At 37.4% G+C, this 25,230-nt stretch overlaps 1 protein-coding gene across 2 annotated transcripts in view; it reads right to left on the bottom strand.

Moving 5' to 3' along the window:
* The window catches only part of NECAB1 (N-terminal EF-hand calcium binding protein 1), a 279,084-nt gene that overhangs the window by 106,413 nt on the left and 147,441 nt on the right, over nucleotides 1-25,230 (bottom strand). For both annotated transcript variants that reach the window (XM_019925422.2, XM_073794583.1), the window contains exon 4: nucleotides 23,949-23,974. In XM_019925422.2, the coding sequence (XP_019780981.1) occupies nucleotides 23,949-23,974 (26 nt within the window). The remainder of the gene's footprint in view (nucleotides 1-23,948; nucleotides 23,975-25,230) is intronic.

The following is a 25,230-nucleotide window of genomic DNA, read 5'->3' as shown; positions in this document are numbered from 1 at the left end:
ATTAAAAAAGAAAAAATCCTGGAGGGTTACCATTATTCTTTTTATCTTACAAAAAATAGGGAAAAAATGAAGCTGGATTTACATACACAACTGCTTCAATAAAAAGTTGTTCCCAAGAGACCTTCAAGATGGCAGAGGAGTAAGACGTGGAGACCACCTTCCTCCACACAAATACATCAAAAATACATGGACATGTGGAACAACTCCTACACAACACCTACTGAACGCTGGCAGAAGACTTCAGACTTCCCAAAACGCAAAAAACTCCCCATGTACCTGGGTAGGGCAAAAGAAAAAACAGAGACAAAAGAATAGGGATGGGACCTACACCTCTGGGAGGGAGCTGTGAAGGAGGAAAAGTTTCCACACACTAGGAAGCCCCTTCATGGGCAGAGTTGAGGGTGGGGGAGAAGCTTCGGAGCCACAGAGGAGAGCACAGCAATAGGGGTGCAGAGGGCAAAATGGAGAGATTCCCGCACAGAAGATCAGTGCCGACCAACACTCACCAGCCTGAGAAACTTGTCTGCTCACCCACCGGGGCGGGTGGGGTCTGGGAGCTGAGGCTCCAGCTTCGGAGGTCAGATCCCAGGGAGAGGACTGGGGTTGGCTGTGTGAACACAGCCTGAAGGGGGCTAGTGCACCACAGCTAGCTGGGACGGATTGCGGGAAGAAGTCTGAAACTGCCTAAGAGGAAGAGACCATTGCTTCAGGGTGCATAAGGAGAGGGGATTCAGAGCACTGACTAAATGAGTTCCAGGGACGGGTGCGAGCCGCGGCTATCAGTGCAGACCCCAGAGATGGATATGAAATGCTAAAGCTTCTGCTGCAGCCACCAAGAAGCCTGGGTGCAAGCACAGGTCACTATCCACACCTCCCCTCCCAGGAGCTTGTGCAGCCTGCCACTGCCAGGGTCCCATGATCCAGGGACAATTTCCTTGGGAGAACACATGGCATGCCTCAGGCTCTGGCAACATCACGCCAGCCTCTGAGACCGCAGGTTCGCCCCACATTCCATACCCCTCCTTCCCACCCCAGCCTGAGTGAGCCAGAGCCCCTTAATCAGCTGCTCCTTTAACCCCATCCTCTCTGAGTGAAGAACAGATGCCCTTAGGCGACCTCCACACAGAGACGGGGCCAAATCCAAAGCTGAACACTAGGTGCTGTTCGAACAAAGAAGAGAAAGGGAAATCTCTCCCAGCAGCCTCAGGAGCAGTGGATGAAATCTCCACAGTTAATGTGATGTACCTTGCATCTCTGGAATACCTGAATAGACAACGAGTCACCCCAAAATTGAGGCAGTGGACTTTGGGAGCAACTGTAGACTTGGGGTTTTCTTTCCATCTGTAAAGTTTTTCTGGTTTTAGGTTTATCTTTTTTGGTATCTAGACTTTATTATCATTGGTAGATTTGTTTGTTGATTAGGTTACACTCTTCCTTTTTTTTTTAGATATATATACATATTTTTCCTCTTTCTCATTTTTTTTTTTATTTTTTGTGGTACATGGGCCTCTCACTGTTGTGGCCTCTCCCGTTGCGGAGCACAGGCTCCAGAGGCGCAGGCTCAGTGGCCATGGCTCACGGGCCCAGGCGCTCCGTGGCACGTGGGATCTTCCCGGACTGGGGCACAAACCCTTGGCCCTGCATTGGCAGGTGGACTCTCAACCACTGCGCCACCAGGGGAGCCTTCCTTTTTCTCTTTTTATGAGTGTATATGTGTTTGCTTCTTTGTGTGATTTTGCTTGTATAGCTTTGATTTTACCACTTGTCCCAGGGTTCTGTCTGTCCTTTTATTTTTATTTTTTTTTAGTATAGATTTTAGCACTTGTTATCATTGGTGAATTTGTGTTTTGGTTTGGTTTCTCTCTTCTTTCTTTGTTTCTTTCCTTTTTTTATTACTTTTTCATTTTCTCATTTTTAATATTTTTATATTTTTTATATTTTAATAAATCTCTTTCTTTCTTTCTTTCTCTCTTTCTTTCTTTCTGTCTCTCTTCTGAGCTGTGGGGCTGACAGGGTCTTGGTGCCCCGCCAGAGTGTCAGGCCTGTGCCCCTGAGGTGAGAGAGTTGAGTTCAGGATATTGGTCCACCAGAGACCTCCTGGCTCCACATAATATCAAACAGCAAAAGCTCTCCAAGATATCTCGATCTCAATGCTAAGACCCAGCTCCACCCAACAACCAGCAAGCTACAGTGCTGGGCACCTTATATCACACAACTAGCAAGACAGGAACACAAACTCAGCCATTAGCAAAGAGCTTGCCTAAAATTATAATAAGGTAACAGACAAACCAAAACACATCACCAGACGTGGTCCTGCCCACCAGAAAGACAAGATCCAGCCTCATCCACCAGAACAAAGGCACCAGTCCCATCCACCAGGAAGCCTACAGAACCCAAAGAACAAATCTTAGAAACTGGCAGCAGACACAAAAACAATAGGAACTACAAACCTGCACCCTATGAAAAGGAGAACCAAACATAGTAGATTAAGCAAAATGAAAAGACAGAGAAACACACAGCAGTTGAGGAGCAAGGTAAAAACCCACCACACCAAACAAATGAAGAGGAAATAAGCAGTCTACCTGAAAAAGAATTCAGAGTAATGATAGTAAAGATGGTCCAAAATCTTGGAAGTAGAATGGAGAAAATATAAGAAACATTTAACAAGGACCTAGAAGAACTAAAGAGCAAACAAACAATGATGAAAAGCGCAATAAATGAAATTTAAAATTCTCTAAAAGAAATCAATAGCAGAATAACTGAGGCAGAAGAACGTATAAGTGAACTGGAAGATAAAATAGTGGAAATAAATACCTCATAACAGAATAAAGAAAAAAGAAAAGATGTGAGGACAGTCTCACAGAACTCTGGAACAATATTAAATGCAAAAACATTCAAATTATAGGGCTCCCAGAAGAAGAAGAGAGAAACTAAGGGACAGACAAGATATTTAAAGAGATTATAGTTGAAAATTTCCCTAATGTGGGAAAGGAAATAGTCAATCAAGTCCAGGAAGCGCAGAGAGTCCCACACAGGATAAATCCAAGGAGAAGCATGCTAACACATGTATTAATCAAACTAACAAATATTAAATACAAAGAAAAAATATTTAAAAAGCAAGGGAAAAACAACAAATAACACACAAGGGAATCCCCATAAGGTAAACAGCTGATCTTTCAGTAGAAACTTTGCAAGCAAGAAGGTAGTGGCAACACATATTTAAAGTGATAAAAGGGAAAAACTAACAATCAAGATTACTCTACCCAGAAAGGATCTCATTCAGATTCGATGGAGAAATTAAAACCTTTACAGACAAGCAAAAGCTAAGAGAATTCAGCACCACAAAACCAGCTTTACAACAAATGCTAAAGGGACTTCTCAAGGCAGGAAACACAAGAGAAGGAAAAGACTGACAATAACAAACCCAAAGCGCTTAAGAAAATTGTAACAGGAACATACATATTGATAACTACCTTAAATGTAAATGGATTAAATGCTCCAACCGAAAGACATAGACTGGTTGAATGGATACAAAAACAAGACCCATATGTATGTTGTCTACAAGAAACCCATTTCAGATCTAGGGACACATACAGACTGAAAATGAGGAGATGGAAAAAGATATTCCATGCAAATGGAAATCAAAACAAAGCTGGAATAGCAGCTTTGATCTCTTATCAGTCAAAATAGACTTTAAAATAAAGACTATTACAAGAGACAAAGAAGGACACTACATAATGATCAAGGGATCAATCCAAGAAGAAGAGATAACAATTGTAAATATTTATGCACCCAACATGGGTGCACGTTAATACATAAGGCAAATGCTAACAGCCATAAAAGGGGAAATTGACAGTAACACAATCATCTTACGGGACTTTAACACCCCACTTTCACCAATGGACAGATCATCCATACTGAAAATAAATAAGGAAACACAAGCTTTAAATGATACATTAAACAAGACGGACTTAATTAATATTTATAGGACATTCCATCCAAAAACAACAGAATACACTTTCTTCTCAACTGCTCATGGAACATTCTCCAGGAAACATCATATCTTGGGTCAGAAATCAAGCCTTGGTAAATTTAAGAAATTTAAAATCATATCAAGTATCTTTTCCAAACATAACACTATGAGACTAGATGCCAATTACAGAAAATAACCTGTAAAAAATACAAACACATGGAGGATAAAAAATGCACTACTAAATAACCAAGAGATCACTGAAGAAATCAAAGAGGAAATCAAAAAATAATTAGAAACAAATGACAATGAAAACACGACGACCCAAAACCTATGGGATGCAGCAAATCAGTTCTAAGAGGGAAGTTTATAGCTATACAATCCTACCACAAGAAACAAGAAACATCTCAAATAAAAAACATAAACTTGGACTTCCCTGGTGGTGCAGTGGTTGAGAGTCTGCCTGTCAATGCAGGGAACACAGGTCCGGGAAGATCCCACATGCTGTGGAGCGGCCGGGCCCGTGAGACATGGCCGCTGAGCCTGCATGTCCGGAGCCTGTGCTCCACAATGGGAGAGGCCACAACAGTGAGAGGCCTGCGTACTGTGAAAAAAAACAAAAAAAACAAAACAAAAAAAACCCATAACCTTACACCTATAACAATTAGAGAAAAAGAACAAAATTACCCTAAAATTAGCAGAAGGAAAGAAATCTTTATGATCAGATCAGAAATAAATGAAAAAAAAATGCCAGCAAAGATCGATAAAACTAAAAGCTGGTTCTTTGAGAAGATAAACAAAATTGATAAACCATTAGGCAGACTCATCAAGAAAAAAAGGGAGAAGACTCAAATCAACAAAATTAGAAATAAAAAAGAAGTAACAACTGACACTGCAGAAATACAAAGGATCATGAGAGATTACTACATGTGACTATATGGCAATAAAATGGACAACCTGGAAGAAATAGACAAATTCTTAGAAAAGCACAACCTTCCAAAACTGTACCAGGAAGAAATAGAAAATATAAACAGACCAATCACAAGCAGTGAAATTGAGACTGTGATTCAAAATCTTGTAAGAAACAAAAGCCCAGGACCAGATGGCTTCAGAGGCGAATTCTATCAAACATTTAGAGAAGAGCTAACACCTATCCTTCTTAAACTCTTCCAAAATATAGCAGAGGGAGGAACACTCCCAAACTCATTCTACAAGGCCACCACCACCCAGATACCAAAGCCAGACAAAGACGTCACAAAGAAAGAAAACTACATGCCAATATCACTGATGAACATAGATGCAAAAACCCTCAACAAAATACTAGCAAATAGAATCCAAGAGCACATTAAAAGGATCATACACCATGATCAAGTGGGATTTATCCCAAGAATGCAAGGATTCTTCAGGACACGCAAATTAATCAATGTGATACACCATTGATTAATGATGTATTAATCATTAATGATCCCTTGGATCATTAATGAAGTAGAAAAAGCATATGAGCATCTCAATAGATGCAGAGAAAGCTTTTGACAAAATTCAACACCCATTTATGATTAAAAAAACCCTGAAGAAAGTACGCATAGAGGGAACTTATGGCAACATAATAAAGACCATATATGACGAACCTACTGCCAACAATCTTCTCAATGGTGAGAAACTGAAACTATTTCCTCTAAGATCAGAAACAAAGAAGGTTGTCCAGACTCACCACTATTATTCAACATACTTTTGGAAGTTTTAGCCACAGTAATCAGAGAAGAAAAAGAAATAAAAGGAATCCAAATTGGAAAAGAATAAGTAAAGGGGTCACTGTTTGCAGATGACATGATAATATACATAGAGAATCCTAAATATGCTCCCGGAAAACTACTAGAGCTAATCAATGAATGTGGTAAAGTAGGAGGATACAAAATTAATGCACAGAAATCTCTTGCATTCCTATACACTAAAGATGAAAAATCTGAAAGAGAAATTAAGGAAACACTCCCATTTACCATTGCAACAAAAATAATATACCTAGGAATAAACCAACTTAAGGAGACAAAAGACCTGTGTTCAGAAAACTATAAGAAACTGATGAAAGAAATTAAAGATGATACAAACAGATGGAGAGATATACCATGTTCTTGGATTGGAAGAATCAACATTGTGAAAACGAGTATACTACCCAAAGCAATCTACAGATTCAATGCAATCCCTACCAAACTACCAATGGCATTTTTAACAGAACTAGAACAAAAAAATTCACAATTTGTATGGAAACACAAAAGACCCCGAATAGCCAAAGCAATCTTCAGAAAGGAGCTGGAGGAATCAGACCTCAGACCTCAGATTATACTACAAGGCTACAGTAATCAAGACAGTATGGTACTAGCACAAAAACAGAAATATAGATCAATGGAACAGGGTAGAAAGACCAGAGATTAACCCATGCACATACGGTCACCTTATATTTGATAAAGGAGGCAAAAATACACAATGGAGAAGAGATAGCGTCTTCAATAAGTGGTGCTGGAACACCTGACAGCTACATGTAAAAGAATGAAATTAGAACACTCCTTAACACCATACAGAAAAATAAACTCAAAATGGATTAAAGGCCTAAACGTAAGGCCAGACACTATAAAATTCTTAGAGGAAAAGTTAGGCAGAACACTCTTGCTGTGACATAAGTCACAGCAAGATCATTTTTGACCCACCTCCTAGAGAAATGGAAATAAAAAGTAAAATAAACAAATGGGACTTAATGAAACTTAGAAGCTTTTGCACAGCAAAGGAAACCATAAACAAGATGAAAAGACAACCCTCAGAATGGGAAAAATATTTACAAATGAAGCAAATGACAAAGGATTAATCTCCAAAATTTATAAGCAGCTCATGCAGCTCAATATCAAGAAACAAAAAACCCAATCCAAAAGTGGTCAGAAGACCTAAACAGATATTTCTCCAGAGAAGACATACAGATGGTAAACAAACAGATGAAAGGATGTTCACCATCACTAATCATTAGAGAAATGCAAATCAAAACTTCAATGAGGTATCACCTCACACCAGTCGGAATGGCCATCATCAAAAAATCTACAAACAAATAAATGCTGGAGAGGGTGTGGAGAAGAGGGAACACTCTTGCACTGTTTGTGGGAATGTAATTTGATACAGCCACTGTGGAGAACAGTATGGAGGTTCCTTCAAAAACTAAAAATAGAACTACCATACGACCCAGCAATCCCACTACTGGGCATATACCCTGAGAATACCATAATTGAAAAAGTTCACAATGTTCATTGCAGCACTATTTACAATAGCCAGGGTATGGAAGCAACCTACGTGTCCATTGACAGATGAATGGATAAAGAAGATGTGGCACATATAGACAGTGGAATATTACTTAGCCATAAAAAGTAACGAAATTGAGTTATTTGAAGAGAGTTGGGTGCACCTAGAGTCTGTCATACAGAGTGAAGTAAGTCAGCAAGAGTAAAACAAGTACTGTATGCTAACACCTATGTATGGAATCTTAAAAAACAAACAAATATATTTCTGAAAAACCTAGGGGCAGGACAGGAATAAAGATGCAGACTTAGAGAATGGACTTGAGGACAAGGGGAGGGGGAAGGGTAAGCTGGGACGAAGTGAGAGAGTAGCATTGACATATATATACTACCAAATGTAAAATAGATAGCTAGTGGGAAGCAGCCGCATAGCACAGGGAGATCAGCATAGTGCTTTGTGACCACCTAGAGGGGTGGGATAGGGAGGATGGGAGGGAGATGCAAGAGGGAGGAGATATGGGGTTATGTGTATATGTAAAGTTGATTCACTTTGTTATAAAGCAGAAAGTAATACACCATTGTAAAGCAATTATACTCCAGTAAGGATGTTAGCAAAAAAAAAAAAAAAATAGCTGTTCCCAAAAGCATATCATTATAAACTTCTCTAGGTCAGTAATTTTTGAGAAATTAAGTGAAATATTATGGTTTCTTCTGGGAGACATTTTAGAAAGGTATGCTCTCTTCAAAGGTAAGAATTAAACACAAGGGCAGTCTCCTATGGAAACTTCCATGTAAATATTCCTGTCATTATCTAATTATTTTTAAATAATTTAGACAGAGGAAAAGGCATGGTTAACACATTTTTCAGTTGGTTAGAATAAATATTATATTGGATGTTACAATTAAAATTAAAGGTATGGAATATATATTGATCCCAAGGTAGTAAGTTGAAATATAATAGACATGAATGCAAAACCTTATATTTGCTTAGAGAAATCAATATTTTTCTGAAATGGTTATTGGTTAATGGCATGGTTGTTTTAAAAAAGAAGGAAAGCCAGCTTTCAAAATAAATATCTCAGGGAGGAGGATAAAGATGGCAGAATAAGTTGACATGGAGCTCACCTGCCCCCATAAACACACCAAAAATACACCTACATGTGGAAAAATTCTCATAAGAAAACTAATTGGAAACTGGTAGAAGAACTCTTATACAACAAAGGATTCAAGAAATAGTCCCCTGTAACTGGGTAGGATGGGAAAAATATTGTCCGGTTGGGACCTGTGCCCCTGGGAAGGATTTAAGAGGAAAAGAAAGACTGCATAGGCAGACTCTTGCCCTGGGGAGTCAGGGGATCAAGCCACAGACTAGGTGTCCCCATCCTGGGTCTGATGTGGAGGAGATAAGCACATCTTATCTTCCTTTGGCTGCTGGGAGAACCATTGGGACAGATAGAAAGGCTGGAGAAGCCTAGACTCCACTCACAAAGAGGATGTGTGTGTGCTGGCTTGCCAACAGACAGGGCAGAGAGAAGTCTGCCCTAGCAGCTGATGCCTCACCACACTCCCCAATCTGAGTTAGGCGAATATCCCAGCCCACTCACTCCATGCCACAGCCTTGGTACAGGCTCTGAGCTTGGTATAGGGCCTGGCTCCTAGGGCAGCCACGTCCTGAGAAAAGACCTGATCTAGCAACACAGATTGCCTGGGGGCCTGAGGTGTGGTCCAGGTGGGACAGCAGCAGCCAGCATTGCCACTTACCCAAAGAGTGCTCCAGAAGCAGTCCAGACCTCTACCAGCAGCTCAGCCACTTCAATTCCTCTAACCACAATGCCCCTATCCCAAGTCCTAGCCTAGTGAATTCTCCTGTCATATGCAATCTTAACCACAAACTTGCACTAGATCTGAGATAACCACAGCAGGGGAAAATATGTGACTTTAACATGTTGATGAGGGGAGCTGCAGATGCACACACAGGCAGCATACCAGACCACTATAAGTGCATGAGTCCCACTTACTTCAGCACTCCACTTCTTTGAGGCAAAGGTTTCAGTACAGGGAGAAGGAAAAACACACATTTAAAGGGAAGAGAGCCAGCTCCAGCCTGACCCTCAAGGCTTCTACTCCAGCAACTTGGGAGACAACCCCACCCCTGACAGGGCAGAGACAGCCACGGAGCCGAGAGGAAGTCCTGCCTCACACTCTGCACAGGTTTTAGGTACTCCAACACCAAACATACCCTCTCTAAAAGAGATAGCAGCCAGCACACCCTGAGGAAATATGTGGCTGGCATCCATATCAAAACCAGCCCTTACACAAAAGACAGTGGACACAAAGAGTCTACACAGGGATGCTCCCACATAAAAACACTCCTTCAACACCACAATTTTTAAACATGCTGTTTGAAAATAAATAAATTTAATTTAGTTTAAAAGAAAAAAAGAGTAAACTCAGACCATTTTAACAAGGAACTGTAAACTATAAAGAAGACCCAATCGAAAATACACAATTCAATTTCTGAGATAAAAAGACACTCTAGAAGTAATGAATAGCCAACTAAATGACACAGAAGAATACATAAGTGATCTGGAAGATGAAATAATGGAAATGATCCAGTCAAAAGACACAGAGTGGTTGATTGAATAAAAAACCAAGATCCTCCATTATGCTGCCAACAAAAGACTCACTTCAGGAAGAAAGATACACAGAGACTTGAAGTGAGAGGATGGAAAAAGATATGGAAATGACAAGAAAGTGGGGATAGCAATACTTATATCAGACAAAATAGACTTTAAAACAAAGGCTATAACAAAAGACAAAGAAGGGCATTATATAATGATAAATAAATCAGTGTGATAGACCACATTAACAAAAGGAAAAACAAAAACCACATGTTCATCTCTATAGACACAGGAAAAGCATCTGACAAAATTCAACATCATTCATGATGATTCATGTACCTCATCAAAGTAGGTACAGAGGGAACATGTCTCAACATAATAAAGGCCATTTATGACAAACCCACAGCTAACATAATACTCAATGCTGAAAGCTTGAAAGCCTTCCCACTAAATTTAGGAAAAAGACAAAGATGCCCACTCACACTGCTTCTATTTAACATGGTATTGCAAGTCCTAGCTACAGCAATCAGACAGGAAAAAGAAATAAAAGGAATTCAGATTGGAAGGAAAGAGGTAAAACTGTCACTATTTGCAGATGACATTGTACTCTATCTAAAGAACCATAAAGTCTCCACACAAAAACTATTAGAACTAATAAATGAATTCAGCAAGGTAGCAGGATAAAAATTAATATACAGAAATCTATTCTGTTTCTATACACTAATAGTGAACTAACAGAAAGATAAAGTAAAAAAAAATTCCATTTATAATCACATCAAAAAAACACTAGGAATAAATTCAACCAAGGAGGTGAAATACCTATACTCTGAAAACTATAAAAAGTTGATGAAGGAAATTGAAGATAATTCAAAGAAATGGAAAGATATCCCATGCTCTTAGATTAGAAGAATTAATATTGTTAAAATGGCCATACGACCCAAAACAATCTACAGATTTAATGCAATCCCTATCAAAATAACCAGGACATTTTTCACAGAACTGCAACAAATAACCCTAAAATTTATATGAAACCACAAAACACCCAAAGACAAAGCAATCCTGAGAAAAAAGAACAAAGCTGAAGATATAACTGTCCCAGACTTCAGACTATACTACAAAGCTATAGTAATCAAAACTGTGTGGTATTTGTACAGAAACAGAGACATATATCAATGTAACAGAATAGAGAGTGCAGAAATAAACTCACATGTGGCCAATTAATCTATGAAAAAAGAGGCAAGAATATACAATGAAGGAAAAACAGTCTCTTCAATAAGTGGTCCTGGGAAAACTGGACAACTACATGTAAAACAATGAAATTAGTACATTTCTTCACACTACATACAAAAATAAACTCAAAATGGTTTAAAGACCTAAATGTAAGACATGAAACCATAAAATTCCTAGAAGAGAGTATAGGCAAAACATTCTTTGACATAAATCATAGCAATATTTTCCTGGTACAGTTTCCTAAGTCAAAAGAAATAAAAGCAAAAATAGACAAATGGGACTTAATTAAACTTAAAAGCTTTTTCATAGCAAAGAAAACCAGAACAAAACATAAAGACAACTTATGGAATGGGGGAAAATATTTTCAAATGATGCAACTGACAAGGGGTTCATATCCAAAATATATAAACAGCTCATGAAGCTCAATATCAAAAAAACAAACAATCCAATCAAAAAATGGGCAGAATATCTAAACAGACATTTCTCCAAAGAAGACACACAGATGGTTAAAAACATATAAAAAGATGCTCAACATCACTAATTATTAGAGAAATGCAAATCAAAACCCCAAGGAGGTATCACCTCACACCTGTCAGAATGGTTATCATCAATAAGTCTTCAAATAACAAATGTTAGAGAGGATGTGGAGAAAAGAGAACTATCATACACTGCACGTGGGAATGTAAATTGGTGTAGCCACTACAGAAAACAGTATGGAGGTTCCTTAAAAAACTAAAAATAGAACACCATATGATCCAGTAATTACACTCCTGGATATACATCCAGAAAAAACAAAAACACTAATTCAAAGAGATGCATGCATCCCAATATTCATGGCAGCACTGTCTCCAATAACTAATTCATGGAAGCAACCCAAATGCCCATTAACAGACAACTGGCTTAAGGAGATGTGTGTGTGTGTGTGTGTGTGTGTGTGTGTGTATATATATATATATATATATATATACACACACAGTACTACATTACTCAGCCATATAAAAGAATGAAATACTGACATTTGCAGCAATGTGGATGGACCTAGAGAACATTATGCTTAGTGAAATAAGTCAGTTAGAGAAAGAAAAATAGTATATGATATCACTTATGTATGAATCTAAAAATAATGCAAATGAATCTATATATAAAACAGAAACAGACTCACAGACATAGAAACCAAACTTGAGGTTACCAAAGGGGAGAGAGAAGCAGGGAGGGGCAAATTAGGGTTATGGGATTAACAGATACAAACTGTTCTATATAAAATAGATAAGCAACAAAGATATATAGCACAGGGAATTATACCCATTATCTTCTAATAACCTATAACGGAATATAATCTGCAAAAATACTGAATCTCTATGCTGTACACCTAAAACTAACACAATATTGTAAATCAACTATACTTCAATTAAAACATAAATAAAATAAATATTTCAATTCATATAGAAGATATTTGGCTCAATCAGTAAAGATCCCTGGAAAGAACATAAGTTGCCTTTCCAATTTGAAATCAAATCTATGCAGTCATGTGCTGATAAAGCACATGAGAAGACAATAATTAGAGGATTCAGAGGTGACTATGTAGCCTTCCTTCCTTCTTTCCTTCCTTCCTTCCTTCCTTCCTTCCTTCCTTCCTTCCTTCCCTCCTTTCATTTGTTCTTCTCACCTATTCAAAGTAGTTAGGAAAAAAAAAAATCACTCCCCAATTACAAAGGAAGTAACTGAGAAGAGAGAATTACAACATCCAAGCTCTGAACAAGCTCTGATCTAATTGTAATGTTTATTTTGAGGTGGTAGAGTGCAGTGTCATTCAAACTGTTTTAAAGTTACACACTGCAGGACATGTGCCAGGGCGAGTAGGGGTCCAATGAACTCAAAGAGGGAAGTTAGGTGGAAAAGTCAGGGACATTTAACATAGATGAAAGGAGATAATTCCCTCTTCACTTCATCATGATCAGGGTTCATTTACTCATTCCATGACTTAACACCACACTTAGTGCCTTCTATGTGTCAAATGCTATGCTAGGAACTTGGAATACAATGATAAAAAGACAGAGCCTCTATTTTAAGAAGACTACAATCAGGTAGGTAGGGGAAATAAACACTCCAACAAGCAACTGCCATACACATGATCATTGTTCAAGACAATGGTTCAAGAGCCAGGTACAGTGTGCAATTTAAATACAGAGCAAAGAATGCCCAAGTTCATGTGGAGTAAGTCAGAGAGAGCTTCACAGAGGACACATCAACAAGGCCTGAATTAACAAATAAATAGTAATCTGCTGGATAATCAGAGGGAGGGTAAACAAAGGCATGGAAGCAGATGATATCTTCTCATGTTTGTAGGAGTATGTGTTGTTCAGCATTGGTAGGATATAAGGGACAGGATTGGGAGATATTTAAGAAGAGACAGCAAGGAAGCGGGATGCTACAAATCAGTTATGAGAGAGGAAGCTGAATATTTGGAAATATTCCTTGCTAGGTGCTCTAAGTTTTATCCTGAAGTCTAGGTCAGTGTTTCTGACCATCTTCATCAGATCCTCCAGAGAATTCCCTAGAGCCTCACTGCTCAAAATTTGGCCTGTAGACCAGCAGCATCAGCAGCATCTGGGAACTTGTTAGAATGCCACCTCAGACATACTGAATCAGAATCTGCATTTTAATAAGCCCCCAGGTGAGTTATAGGCACATTGAAGTTTGAGAAGCACTGCCCTGATATACTTGTTAGAAATGAATATTATTGATAGTTCTCATCTATTAAATCAGAATCTTTCAGCTGAGGCCCAGGCCTCATCATTTTTCTTTCTTTTTTTTTTTTTTTACAGGCTCACTAGGAGATTATATGGCATATTAGATTTGAGAACCACTATGTGCAATGGGGAGCCACAGAGCAATTTTGAAAAGGAGAATGACATCCTCAATTTTTTCTATTAAAAGTGTTATCTGAACACACTATGGAAGGTTTGGGGAATACTGGTGATACACCATCAGGAGAGACAAGAGTAGAATCAATTGCCAGGAGTAAGTTGGTCACAGAAAAAGGACCATAGGTCATATCAAAGCTTTGAGGTGGTAGTGGGTAGGAGCCTGAAATTTCAGCAGTATATCTTTATACCCCAAAATATGGCAAGCAGGGAGGGAAGGTCAGGGGTGGCTTTGGAAGTGGCTAAGCTTGAACTAATTAATGTTTTATTCCTATTACTATGACTCATGTTCCTTATTTGAATCATGTTACCAATGTGAGCTGGACAAATGTGTTTAGCATTAGACAGAGAAAAATTTAGAACAAATATTTACTCTTTCAAACTCTTGTCCTTTGTAACTGGGATAACCTCCAGGAGAAAAGACCTACTTTTATTGAAACCTATATGTGGGTTTGGAGAAGGTAATGTAGAGGACATGACCACTGGTTGAACTGCAAGTTACACCTGGGCAATTGGAGGCTCCTCATCCACTTTCCTGTCCTTGGAGTGTATGCTTTCCCCAACATTCCCACAGTGGGAGCCATTTTCAAGGACACTACCTTGAGAGAGCAATCTGGACGTTGTTGTATGTGACTCAATCCAGTTAAGACCTCTATATAAACTTAAGATTCTGGTGGGAGGGTGCAGAGATCTACTCGTTTTCTACCTGCCCAAGACAAGCCTTGTATGTAAACCTTGTATGGAAGGGTAAGTTCCCTTGTCTACTAAACCTGCCACCTACCAATGTGGAGTGGTCTGCCTCTTTCTTTGGTTTCCCTGTGCCCTCTGTGTACAAGGGCCAATTTGAAAACCAATGGGGTTTCATGGGCAAGAGCAAAAGAGAACTGTATAGCACATATGGAAATGTGTGAAAACCAATTCTCCTCAGTTTAAGAGAAGAGGCTCTGAAAAGTAAGAGTCTGGGTATTGAGTATAATTAAAAAATAGAGCAAGAGTTATAAACAGATGCATTTAATAAATTATCTGTCAGAAAGGAAATTATCTCCTCATGGATGTTCAATGTAACATCTTCTCTATTAAAATGCTGACAAGGGAATTCCCTGGTTGTCCAGTGGTTAGGACTGCACTTTCACTGCTGAGGGCACGGGTTCAATCCCTGGTCAGGGAACTAAAATCTCACAAGCTGCATGGCCAAAACAAGAAAAAGAAATGCTAACCAAAGGTTAGTTTCTCCCTTCCTCCTTCACTACTGTACTTAATTGGTGGTGTCACATCACCAGATTACAGAGTTTTCTATTCTGCATCTCAGTCCTCCAAGTTGTTGAGTTTTTGGATCTGACCCAAGAATTCCAAGTCAGAACCAGAGAACTAGCTTCCACAAAGATCACACTGGGAACTAATCTCACAAAGCATTTTCATGAGCTTAGATGAGGCCCACAGTGTGTACCTTGCTGTAACTTCCCAAGAATTGTATTAGATAGGAAAGAAAACAACTGAGATGACCAAGACAAAAAAAGAGTTAGAACACCCATGTTGTGAATAAAGGCATCAGTCAAAAATCTAAGAATGAGTTATTTTGAGAGGATACAGATCAGTGTCATTCAAACTGTTCTACAACTCCTTTAGGTGATTTTATAAATATGCCAAGTAGTCACAGCTCTGAAAGTCTGGAGTAGAGATTTGATTTTCTAGTACCCAGACTCAGCTGGCACAAGTCCCTCAGCACTGCCCAGGATCTGGCAATGCAAGGTGGTGCTCCTATACAGTCTGACTAGGGGGAATTTGAGCACAGCAACTTAAAGGAACCTTGCATATAAGGCTTATACAATTCTTATGGGAGATTCCTCAGTTTTATCAATCTTATTTACAGAATTTAGCTAACTTTTAAAGTAATTGGTAGGCAAAAACTAACTAGATGAAAACTTAGACTACTGAATATATTCAAACTTGCTCATAAAGCTTTCTATATGCTTTCAGATCAAGCACTCTAGCTATATGAACTTTCATTGCAATTATTCATCACCCATCCATAAGTATCTTAAAATATTCACGTACCAAGTTGAAGATTTGCAAAATAGTTCAATAAAAATGAGTAAGAGTAGAGAGAACTTTTTGGCTGAGAGAGAAGTGCAACTGCACTGGTTTATGAACAGAAGATATTCAAGATTTTAAAAGAACCACTCAAGAGGGTCTGAAACTACATTCTATGTGTCTTCTGAGAATAGCTCTGCAAGGTGAAAATAAAGTACCAAATCTCAGTTAAGGAATTCAGTGATAAGCAAGCCAGGGGTAGTGCCTGAGCTCCTTTGGTGGGAGCGCTGAGTCCAAGCTGCTGGACTAACAGAGAACCTCAGACCCCAGGGGATATTAATTGGAGAGAGGTCTCCTGGAGGTCCTCATCTCAGCACCAAGACCTGGCTCTAGTCAACTGCCTGCAAACTCCAGTGAGGAAGGCCTCAGGCCAAACAACCAGTAAGAAGAAACACAGCCCCACCCATCAAAAAAATGAGATGACAGGCCTTCCCTGGTGGCGCAATGGTTGAGAGTCCACCTGCAGATGCAGGGACACGGGTTTGTGCCCCGGTCCAGGAAGATCCCACATGCCGCAGAGCAGCTAGGCCTGTGAGCCATGGCCACTGAGCCTGCGTGTCCAGAGCCTGTGCTCTGCAACGGGAGAGGCTGCAACAGTGAGAGGCCCACGTACCTCAAAAAAAAAAAATGAGATGACAAAACAATATGTTACAGACGAAGGAGCAAGGTAAAAACATACAAGGCCAAATCAATGAAAAGAAAATAAGCAACCTACCTGAAAAAGAATTCACAGTAATGACAGTAAAGGTGATCCAAAATCTCAGAAATAGAATGGAGACACAGATAAAAAAATACAAGAAATGTTTCACAAAGAACTAGAAGAAATAAAGAACAAACAAATAGGGATGAGCAAAACAATAACTGAAATGAAAAATACACTAGAAGGAATCAATAGCAGAATAACTGAGGCAAAAGAACAAATAAGTTAGCTGAAAGATAGAATGGTGGAAATAACTGCTGAGGAATAGATTAAGAAAAAAGAATGAAAAGAATTGAAGACAGTCTCAGTGACTTCTGGGACAATATTAAATGCACAAACATTCGAATTACAGGGGTCCCAGAAGAAGAGAAAGAGAAAGGGTATGAGAAAATATTTGAAGAGATTATAGTCAAAAACTTACATAACATGGGAAAGGAAATAGCCACTCAAGTCAAGTAAGTGCAGAGAGTCTCAAACAGTATAAACCCTTGGAGAAACACACCAAGACACATATTAATCAAACTAACAAAAATTAAATTCAAAGAAAAAATATTAAAAGCAGCAAAGAAAAGCAAAAAATAACATACAAGGGAATCCCCATAAGGTTATCAGCAGATTTTTCAGCAGAATCTCAGCAGGCCAGAAGGAGTGGCAGGACACATTTAAAGTGTTGAAAGGGAAAAATCTGTAACCAAGATTACTCTACCCAGCAAGGATCTTATGGACATTCGAAGGAGCAATCAAAAACTTCACAGACAGGCAAAAGCTAAGAGAATCAGCACCACCATACCAGCTTTACGACAAATGCTAAAGGAAATGCTCTAAGCAGGAAACACAAGAGAAGAAAAAGACCCACAAAAACAAACCCAAAGAAATTAACAAAATGGTAAGAGGAACATACATATCAATAGTTACCTTGAATGTAAATGGATTAAATGCTCCAACCAAAAGACCCAGGCTGGCTGAATGGATACAAAAATAAGACTCAGGGCTTCCCTGGTGGCGCAGTGGTTGAGTCTGCCTGCCGATGCAGGGGACATGGGTTCGTGCCCTGGTCCGGGAAAATTCCATGTGCCGCGGAGCAGCTAGGCCTGTGAGCCATGGCCGCTGAGCCTGCGCGTCCGGAGCCTGTGCTCCACAACGGGAGAGGCCACAACAGTGAGAGGCCCACGTACCACAAAAAACAAAAACAAACACAAAACAAGATTCATATATATGCTGTCTACAAGAGACCCACTTTAGACCTAGGGACACATACAGACTGAAAGTGAGGAGACAGAAAAAGATATTCTATGCAAACGGAAATCAAAAGAGAGCTGGAGTAGCAATTTTCATGTCAGAGAAAATAGACTTTAAAATAAAGAATTTTACAAGTGACAAATAAGGACACTACATAATGATCAAGGGATCAGTCCAAGAAGAATATATAACAATTATAAATATGCACCCAACATAGCATCACCTAAATACATAATGCAAATGCTAACAGCCATAGAAGAGGAAATTAACAGTAACACAATAATAGTGGGGGACTTTAACACCCCACTTACACCAAAGGACAGATCATCCAGACAGAAAATAAATAGGGAAACACAGTTTTAAATGACACAATAGACCAGATAGATTTAATTGACATTTATAGACGTTTGACAAAAAAGCAGCAGAAGACATTTTCACCTCAGTGCAAACAGAATATTCTCCAGGATAGATCACATCTTGGGGAACAAATCAACCTTCATAAAACTTAAGAAAATTGAAATCATATCAAGGATCTTTTCTGACCACAACACTATGAGGTTAGAAATAAATTACAGGAAAAACCTGTAAAAATCATAAACACAAGGAGGCTAAACAGTACACTGCTAAATAACCAAGAGATCACTGAAGAAATCAAAGAGGAAACAAAAGAAAATACATAGAAACAAATGACAATGAAAAGATGATGACCCAAAACCTATCAGATGCAGCAAAAGAAGTTCTAAGAGGGAAGTTTATAGAAATTCAACCTCATCTTAAGAAACAAGAAAAATCTCAAATAAACAATCTAACCTTACAGCTAAAGCCACTAGAGAAAGAAGAACAAACAAAATTCAATGGTAGTAGAAGGAAAGAAATCATAAAGATTAGAGAAGAATAAATGAAATAGAAACAAAGAAAACAATAGTAAAGATCACTAAGAGTGAAAGTTGGTTCTTTGAGAAGATAAAAAATAAAATGATAAACCTTTAGCCAAACTCATCAAGAAAAAAAGGAAGAGGACTCACATCAATAAAATTAGAAATGAAAAAGGAGAAATTACAATGCGCACAGCAGAAATACAAAAGATCATAAGAGACTACTAAAAGCAACTATATCCCAATAAAATGCACAACATGGAAGAAATGGACAAATTCTTGGAAAGGTACAACTTTCCAAGCCTGAACAGGAAGAATGACAAAATATAAACAGGCCAATCACAAGTAATGAAATTGAAACTGTAATTAAAAATCTTCCAACAAACAAGAGTCCAGGATCAGATGGCTTCACAGGCAAATTTTACCAAACATTTAGAGAAGAGCTAACACCTTTCCTTCTCAAACTCTTCCAAACAATTGCAGAGGGAGGTGCACTTCTAAATTCCACAAGGCCACCATCACCCTGATACCAAAACCAGACAAAGATATCACAAAAAAAAGAAAATTACAGATCAATATCACTGATGAACATAGACACAAACATCCTGAACAAAATACTAGCAAACAGAATCCAACAACACATTAAAATGATTATACACCATGATCAAGTGGGATTTATCTCAGGAATGCAAGGATTCTTCAATATACGCAAATCAAACAATATGATACACCATATTAACAAATTAAAGAATGAAAACCATATGATCATGTCAATAGATGCAGAAAAAGCTTTTGACAAAATCCAACACCTATTTATGATAAAAACTCTCCAGAAACTGGGCATAGAGGGAACATACCTCAACATAGTAAAGGCCATATATGACAAACCCACAGCAAACATCATTCTCAATGCTGAAAAACTGAAATCTCTTCCTCTAAGATCAGGAAAAAGACCAGGATGTCCACTCTCGTCACTCTTATTCAACATAGTTTTGGAAGTCCTGTCCATGCAAATCAGAGAAGAAAAAGAAATAAAAGGAATACAAAATGGAAAAGAAGTAAAACTGTCACTGTTTGCAGGTGACGTGATACTATACATAGAAAATTCTAAAGATGCCACAAGAAAACAATGAGAACTAATTAATGAATTTGGTAAAGTTGCAGGATATGAAATTAATGTGCAGAAATCTCTCACATTCCTATACACTAACAACAAAAGATCAGAAGGAGAAATTAAGGAAACAATCCCATTTACTATTGCAACAAAAAGAAAAAAACAGCTAAGAATAAACCTACCTAAGGGGGCAAAAGATCTGTATGCAGAAAAGTATAAAACACTGGTGCAAGAAATCAAAGATGACACAAACAGATGGAGAAATATGCCATGTTCTTTGATTGGAAGAATCAATAATGTGAAAATGACTATACCACCCAAAGCAATCTACAGATTCACTGCAATACCTATCAAATTACGAATGGCATTCTTCACAGAATTAGAACAAAAAATTTTACAACTTGTATGGAAACACAAAAGACCTCGAATAGCCAAAGCAATCTTGAGAAAGAAAAATGCATCTGGAGGAATCAGACTTCATCACTTCAGACTATACTACAAACCTACAGCAATCAAGATAGTATGATACTGGCACAAAAACAGAAACACAGATTAATGGAACAGGATAGAAAGCCCAGAGATAAACCCATACACATGTGGTCACCTTATCTTTGACAAAGGAAGCAAGAATATACAATGGAGAAAAGACAGCCTCTTCAATAAGTGGTGCTGGGAAAACTGGACAGCTACATGTGAAAGAATGAAATTAGAACATTACTTAACACCATACACAAGAAACTCATAATGGATTAAAGAGCTAAATGTAGGACTGGACACTATAAAATGCTTAGAGGAAAACACAGGGAAAACACTCCCTGAGATAAACCACAGCAAGATCTTTTATGACCCATTTCCTATAGTAATGAAAGTAAAAACAAAAATAAACAAATGAGCCCTAATTAAAATTAAAAACTTTTGCACAGCAAAGGAAACTATAAACAAGACGAAAAGACAACTCTCAGAATGGGAAAAAAATATTTGCAAACGAAGCAACGGACAAAGGATTAATCTCCAAAATATACAAAGAGCTCATGCAGCTCAATATCAAAAAAACAAACAACCCTATCCAAAACTGGGCAGAAGACCTAAATAGACATTTCTCCAAAGAAGACATACAAATGGCCAAGAGGCACATGAAAAGATGCTCAACATCACTAATATTCAGAGAAATGCAAATCAAAACTACAATGAGGTATCACCTCACACAGGTCAGAATGGCCATCATCAATAAATCTACAAACAATAAATGCTGGAGATGGTGTAGAGAAAAGGGAACCCTCTTGCACTGTTAGTGGGAATGTAAATTGATACAGCCACTGTGGAGAACAGTATGGAAGTTCCTTTTAAAAACTAAAAATAGAACTAGCATATGACCCAGTATGAGCATATACCCTGAGAAAACCATAATTCAAAAGACACATGTACCCCAATGTTCATTGCAGCAATATTTACAATAGCCAGGACATGGAAGCAACCTAAATGTTCAACAACAAATGAATGGATAAAGAAGATGAGGTACATATATACAATGGAATATTACTCAGCCATAAAAAGGAATGAAATTGGGTCATTTGCAGAGATGTGGGTGGACTTAGAGTCTGTCATACAGAGTGAAGTAAGTCAGGAAGAGAAAAACATATATCGTATATTAATGCATATATGTGGAATCTAGAAAAATGGTACAGAAGAACCTATTTCCATGTCAGGAACAGAATTGCAGACATAGAGAATGGACATGTGGACACAGAGGGGGAAGGAGATGGTGGGATGAATTGGGAGATTAGGACTGACATATATACACTACCATATGTAAAATAGATAGCTAGTGGAAGCCTGCTGCATAGCACAGGAAGCTCAGCTCGGTGCTCTGTGATGATCTAGATGAGTGGGGTGGTGGGGTGGGAGGGAGGTCCAAGAGGGAGGGGATATATATATATATATATATATATATATATATATATATATATATATATATATAGTTGATTCACTTCTTTGTACAGCAGAAACTAACACAACTTTGTAAAGCAATTATACACTAATAAAAAATTGGGTAAGAGTACAAAAACAGTTATAAGCTGTGTAAGATCAGGAAAGTAATAAATTTGCTCCCAATAGATTTTAGATCAGAGCTAAAGATGGCACAAATAGGAAACCAAAGACCCAATGCTAAAGTTCATACACAATTACCTAATTAAAGTCAAGTTATGTATTGACTGGTCGGAATAAGTTATGGCCTAAAGCTGCTATTTAGGAAAGTGAGTAATCTTGACTTGCCTATATACTGCTGCTGGGCGTGCACACTGGAAGAATCTTTGACCAAGTAACTACACTTTTGGGAATCTATCTTACAGAACTACTTGTATAAGAGTGCAAAGAGAATACAAACAAGGATATTTACTTCAGTGTTGTTTGTCCCAGTGGAAATTTGGAAACAACCTGAAAACGCAAAACAACTGAAAGGGATTTGGTTAAAAATTTTAAGGTAAATGGGACACTATGCATCCTTTGTAATAAAATGATATAGAACAGTGTGCACTTCTATTGATCATATAGTATACACATTGTTGGAAAAAAACATACTCATATATATCAATGTCATTACATGTGTAAAAATGTTTGGCAGGATACATTCCAAGAAGTTAGCAGTGGAGATCAGTATCAGGGGAAAGAGAAGTGAGTGAGAGCCTTTGACATTTTCTCTTATACACCTATATAATTCTGTGTTGCTAAATTAAAAAAAAAAAGTTAAATATTACTTTCATAAATAAAATAAGAAATATCTATATTTTATTTTAATAAAGTATTTATTAAAGTATTTTGAATTCTAGGTCCATAATTTAGTAAACTGATAAACTAAATAAAAGCAACAGAATGAAAGTTTTAGATACTTGGACCTGTTAATTGGCTTCTACTAAAGAGCACAAGAAATCCATTTTCCATGTCAATCGAACACTGCCCCTCCCACATAAAAGGGAGTATTTTTGCTGGGTGTGAGTCTACATATTTCATTTGCTAGCACTGAAAACTTTGGTTTTAATTAGAATCCATTTTGATTAGAATATGTTTACTTTATATTCACAAAATAATGAAAAATGAAACTTCACTCTGGAAATTAAAATGCATATTCTTGAACTGAGAGGGAGTATTACAACACAGAATTAGGAGTACAATCACTGGGTTTAAAGATATAGAGCAATTCTGTTGAATTAAAACCCCTTAACTAGTTCCCTAACTAAAATTATGCAGGAAAATCAGAGTCAAAGCTTTCAAAATAAATATAGAATAGGTCTTTAATCTAGTTCTATTATTAGAGAAGACAAATTTTTGAGAACGAAGAATAAATCTCAAAAGTATTTGCCTTTTCATATTTCTAGCCTATTACTTTTGTTTCCACCCACAAAAATGAAGAAAGTAAATGAAGAGGCCACTAAATCAGGAATTTGTTAAGACATCTCTCCCCACTGAATCATTTGTTTTGCAAGTGACATTCCAGAATGGTTTAGGCAAGGTATGGGACAAAGTTGTTTTTACATATCAAGGGATCAGCTTTGCAAAAAAGTAACCAAAGCCTCTGCACAATATATTTGAAGTGAATAATGAAGTTGTATTAAACAACACTTTAAAAATATATTCAAGCTGGTGGAATATATTCTTGTGAAACTTATTGTACTAATTATAATTCTCCTGCTATGAACAAATTAATAAGGGCCAACTCTTTCTTCAGTGAAATACATGCTTGAACAAAACTCATGGATAAACATAAATTCCTTGAGATCTCAACTATCTTTTACTTTATTCCAGAACTCCTAATCTATGACATTAATTTCAGGGTTTGTAGAAATATGTAAGACAGTGTTCTTTTTTATTCTAAAGCAAGTAATGGGTTTGATTGGCTTTAAATAAACTTACCACATAGTTCTTCTGTGTCAAGGTTGCTGAAAAGATGAAAAAAAGTATTATTATTTTGGTAATATTTAAGTTTTTAAATAGGTAAATAAAGTTATTCCCCAATCTGTATTGTTATATTAATAGATGATATGTAGTTATGGTATTTTCTCTTATAGATTCTACACTGTTGAAGTAGTCAACCAAATATTAGCAATGATTGTCAGATTTTGTCTTTAAACAGATTAAAATAAATAATTGTTATTTTTCTGGAAAAATATATTTTATTTATTTATTTTCCTAGATTTTCATTGAGATATAACTGACGTATAGTGCTGTATAAATTTAAGGTATACAGAATAATGATTTCACTTATATACATCAGGACATGATTATCATAATATGTTTGGTGAACATCCATCATCTCATACAGATACAAAATTAAAGAAACTAATTTTTTTTCCTTGTGATGAGAACTCAGAATTTACTCTCTTAAAAACTTTCATATATAATATACACAGTGTTAATTATATTTACCATGTAGTACATTATATCCCTAGTACTTATATACCTTGTAACTGAAAGTTTGTACTTTTTGACTGACTTCCTCCAATTCCCCCTTCCCCAACACCCTGCCTCTGTAACCACAAAACTGATCTCTCTTTCTATGAGTTTGTTTGTTTTGGGAGTATAATTGACCTACAACACTGTTAGTTCCTGTTACACAACATAGTGATTCAGTATTTCTATACATTTAGAATAATCACCACTATAAGTCCAGTTAAGTTCTGTCACCATACAAAGATATTATATAAGTAATGACTATATACCCCACGCTATACATTTCATACACATGACTCATTAATTTTGCAACCGTAAGTTTATACCTCCTAATCTCCCCCACCTATTTCTTTCCTCCCCCCACTCCCTCCCCCTGGCAACCACCAGTTTGTTCTCTGCATCTGTTTCTGTTTTATTATGTTTGTTAATTTGTTTTGTTTCTTACATTCCACATATAAGTGAAACCATACAATATTTGTCTTTCTCTGTCTGCTTCCTTCACTTAGGATAATACTCTCTAGGTCCATTCATGTTGTCTCAAGTGGCAAGACTTTATTCTTTTTTAATGGCTAATATTCATGTATATTTATGTATATATGTCACATCCTTTATCAATTCCTCTATCAATAGACACTCAGGTTGCTTCCATATCTTAACTATTGTAAATAATGCTGCAATGAACATAGGGCTGCATATATATTTTCTTTTTTCCAAAAATAATAACCAGCATTTATTGACTGTTTAC

Source organism: Tursiops truncatus, chromosome 17 (assembly GCF_011762595.2).
Source record: "Tursiops truncatus isolate mTurTru1 chromosome 17, mTurTru1.mat.Y, whole genome shotgun sequence".
NCBI classification, from domain to species: domain Eukaryota; kingdom Metazoa; phylum Chordata; class Mammalia; order Artiodactyla; family Delphinidae; genus Tursiops; species Tursiops truncatus.
The sequence above is the reverse complement of the archived record's forward strand: the minus strand, read 5'-3'. Positions and strand labels throughout refer to the sequence as shown.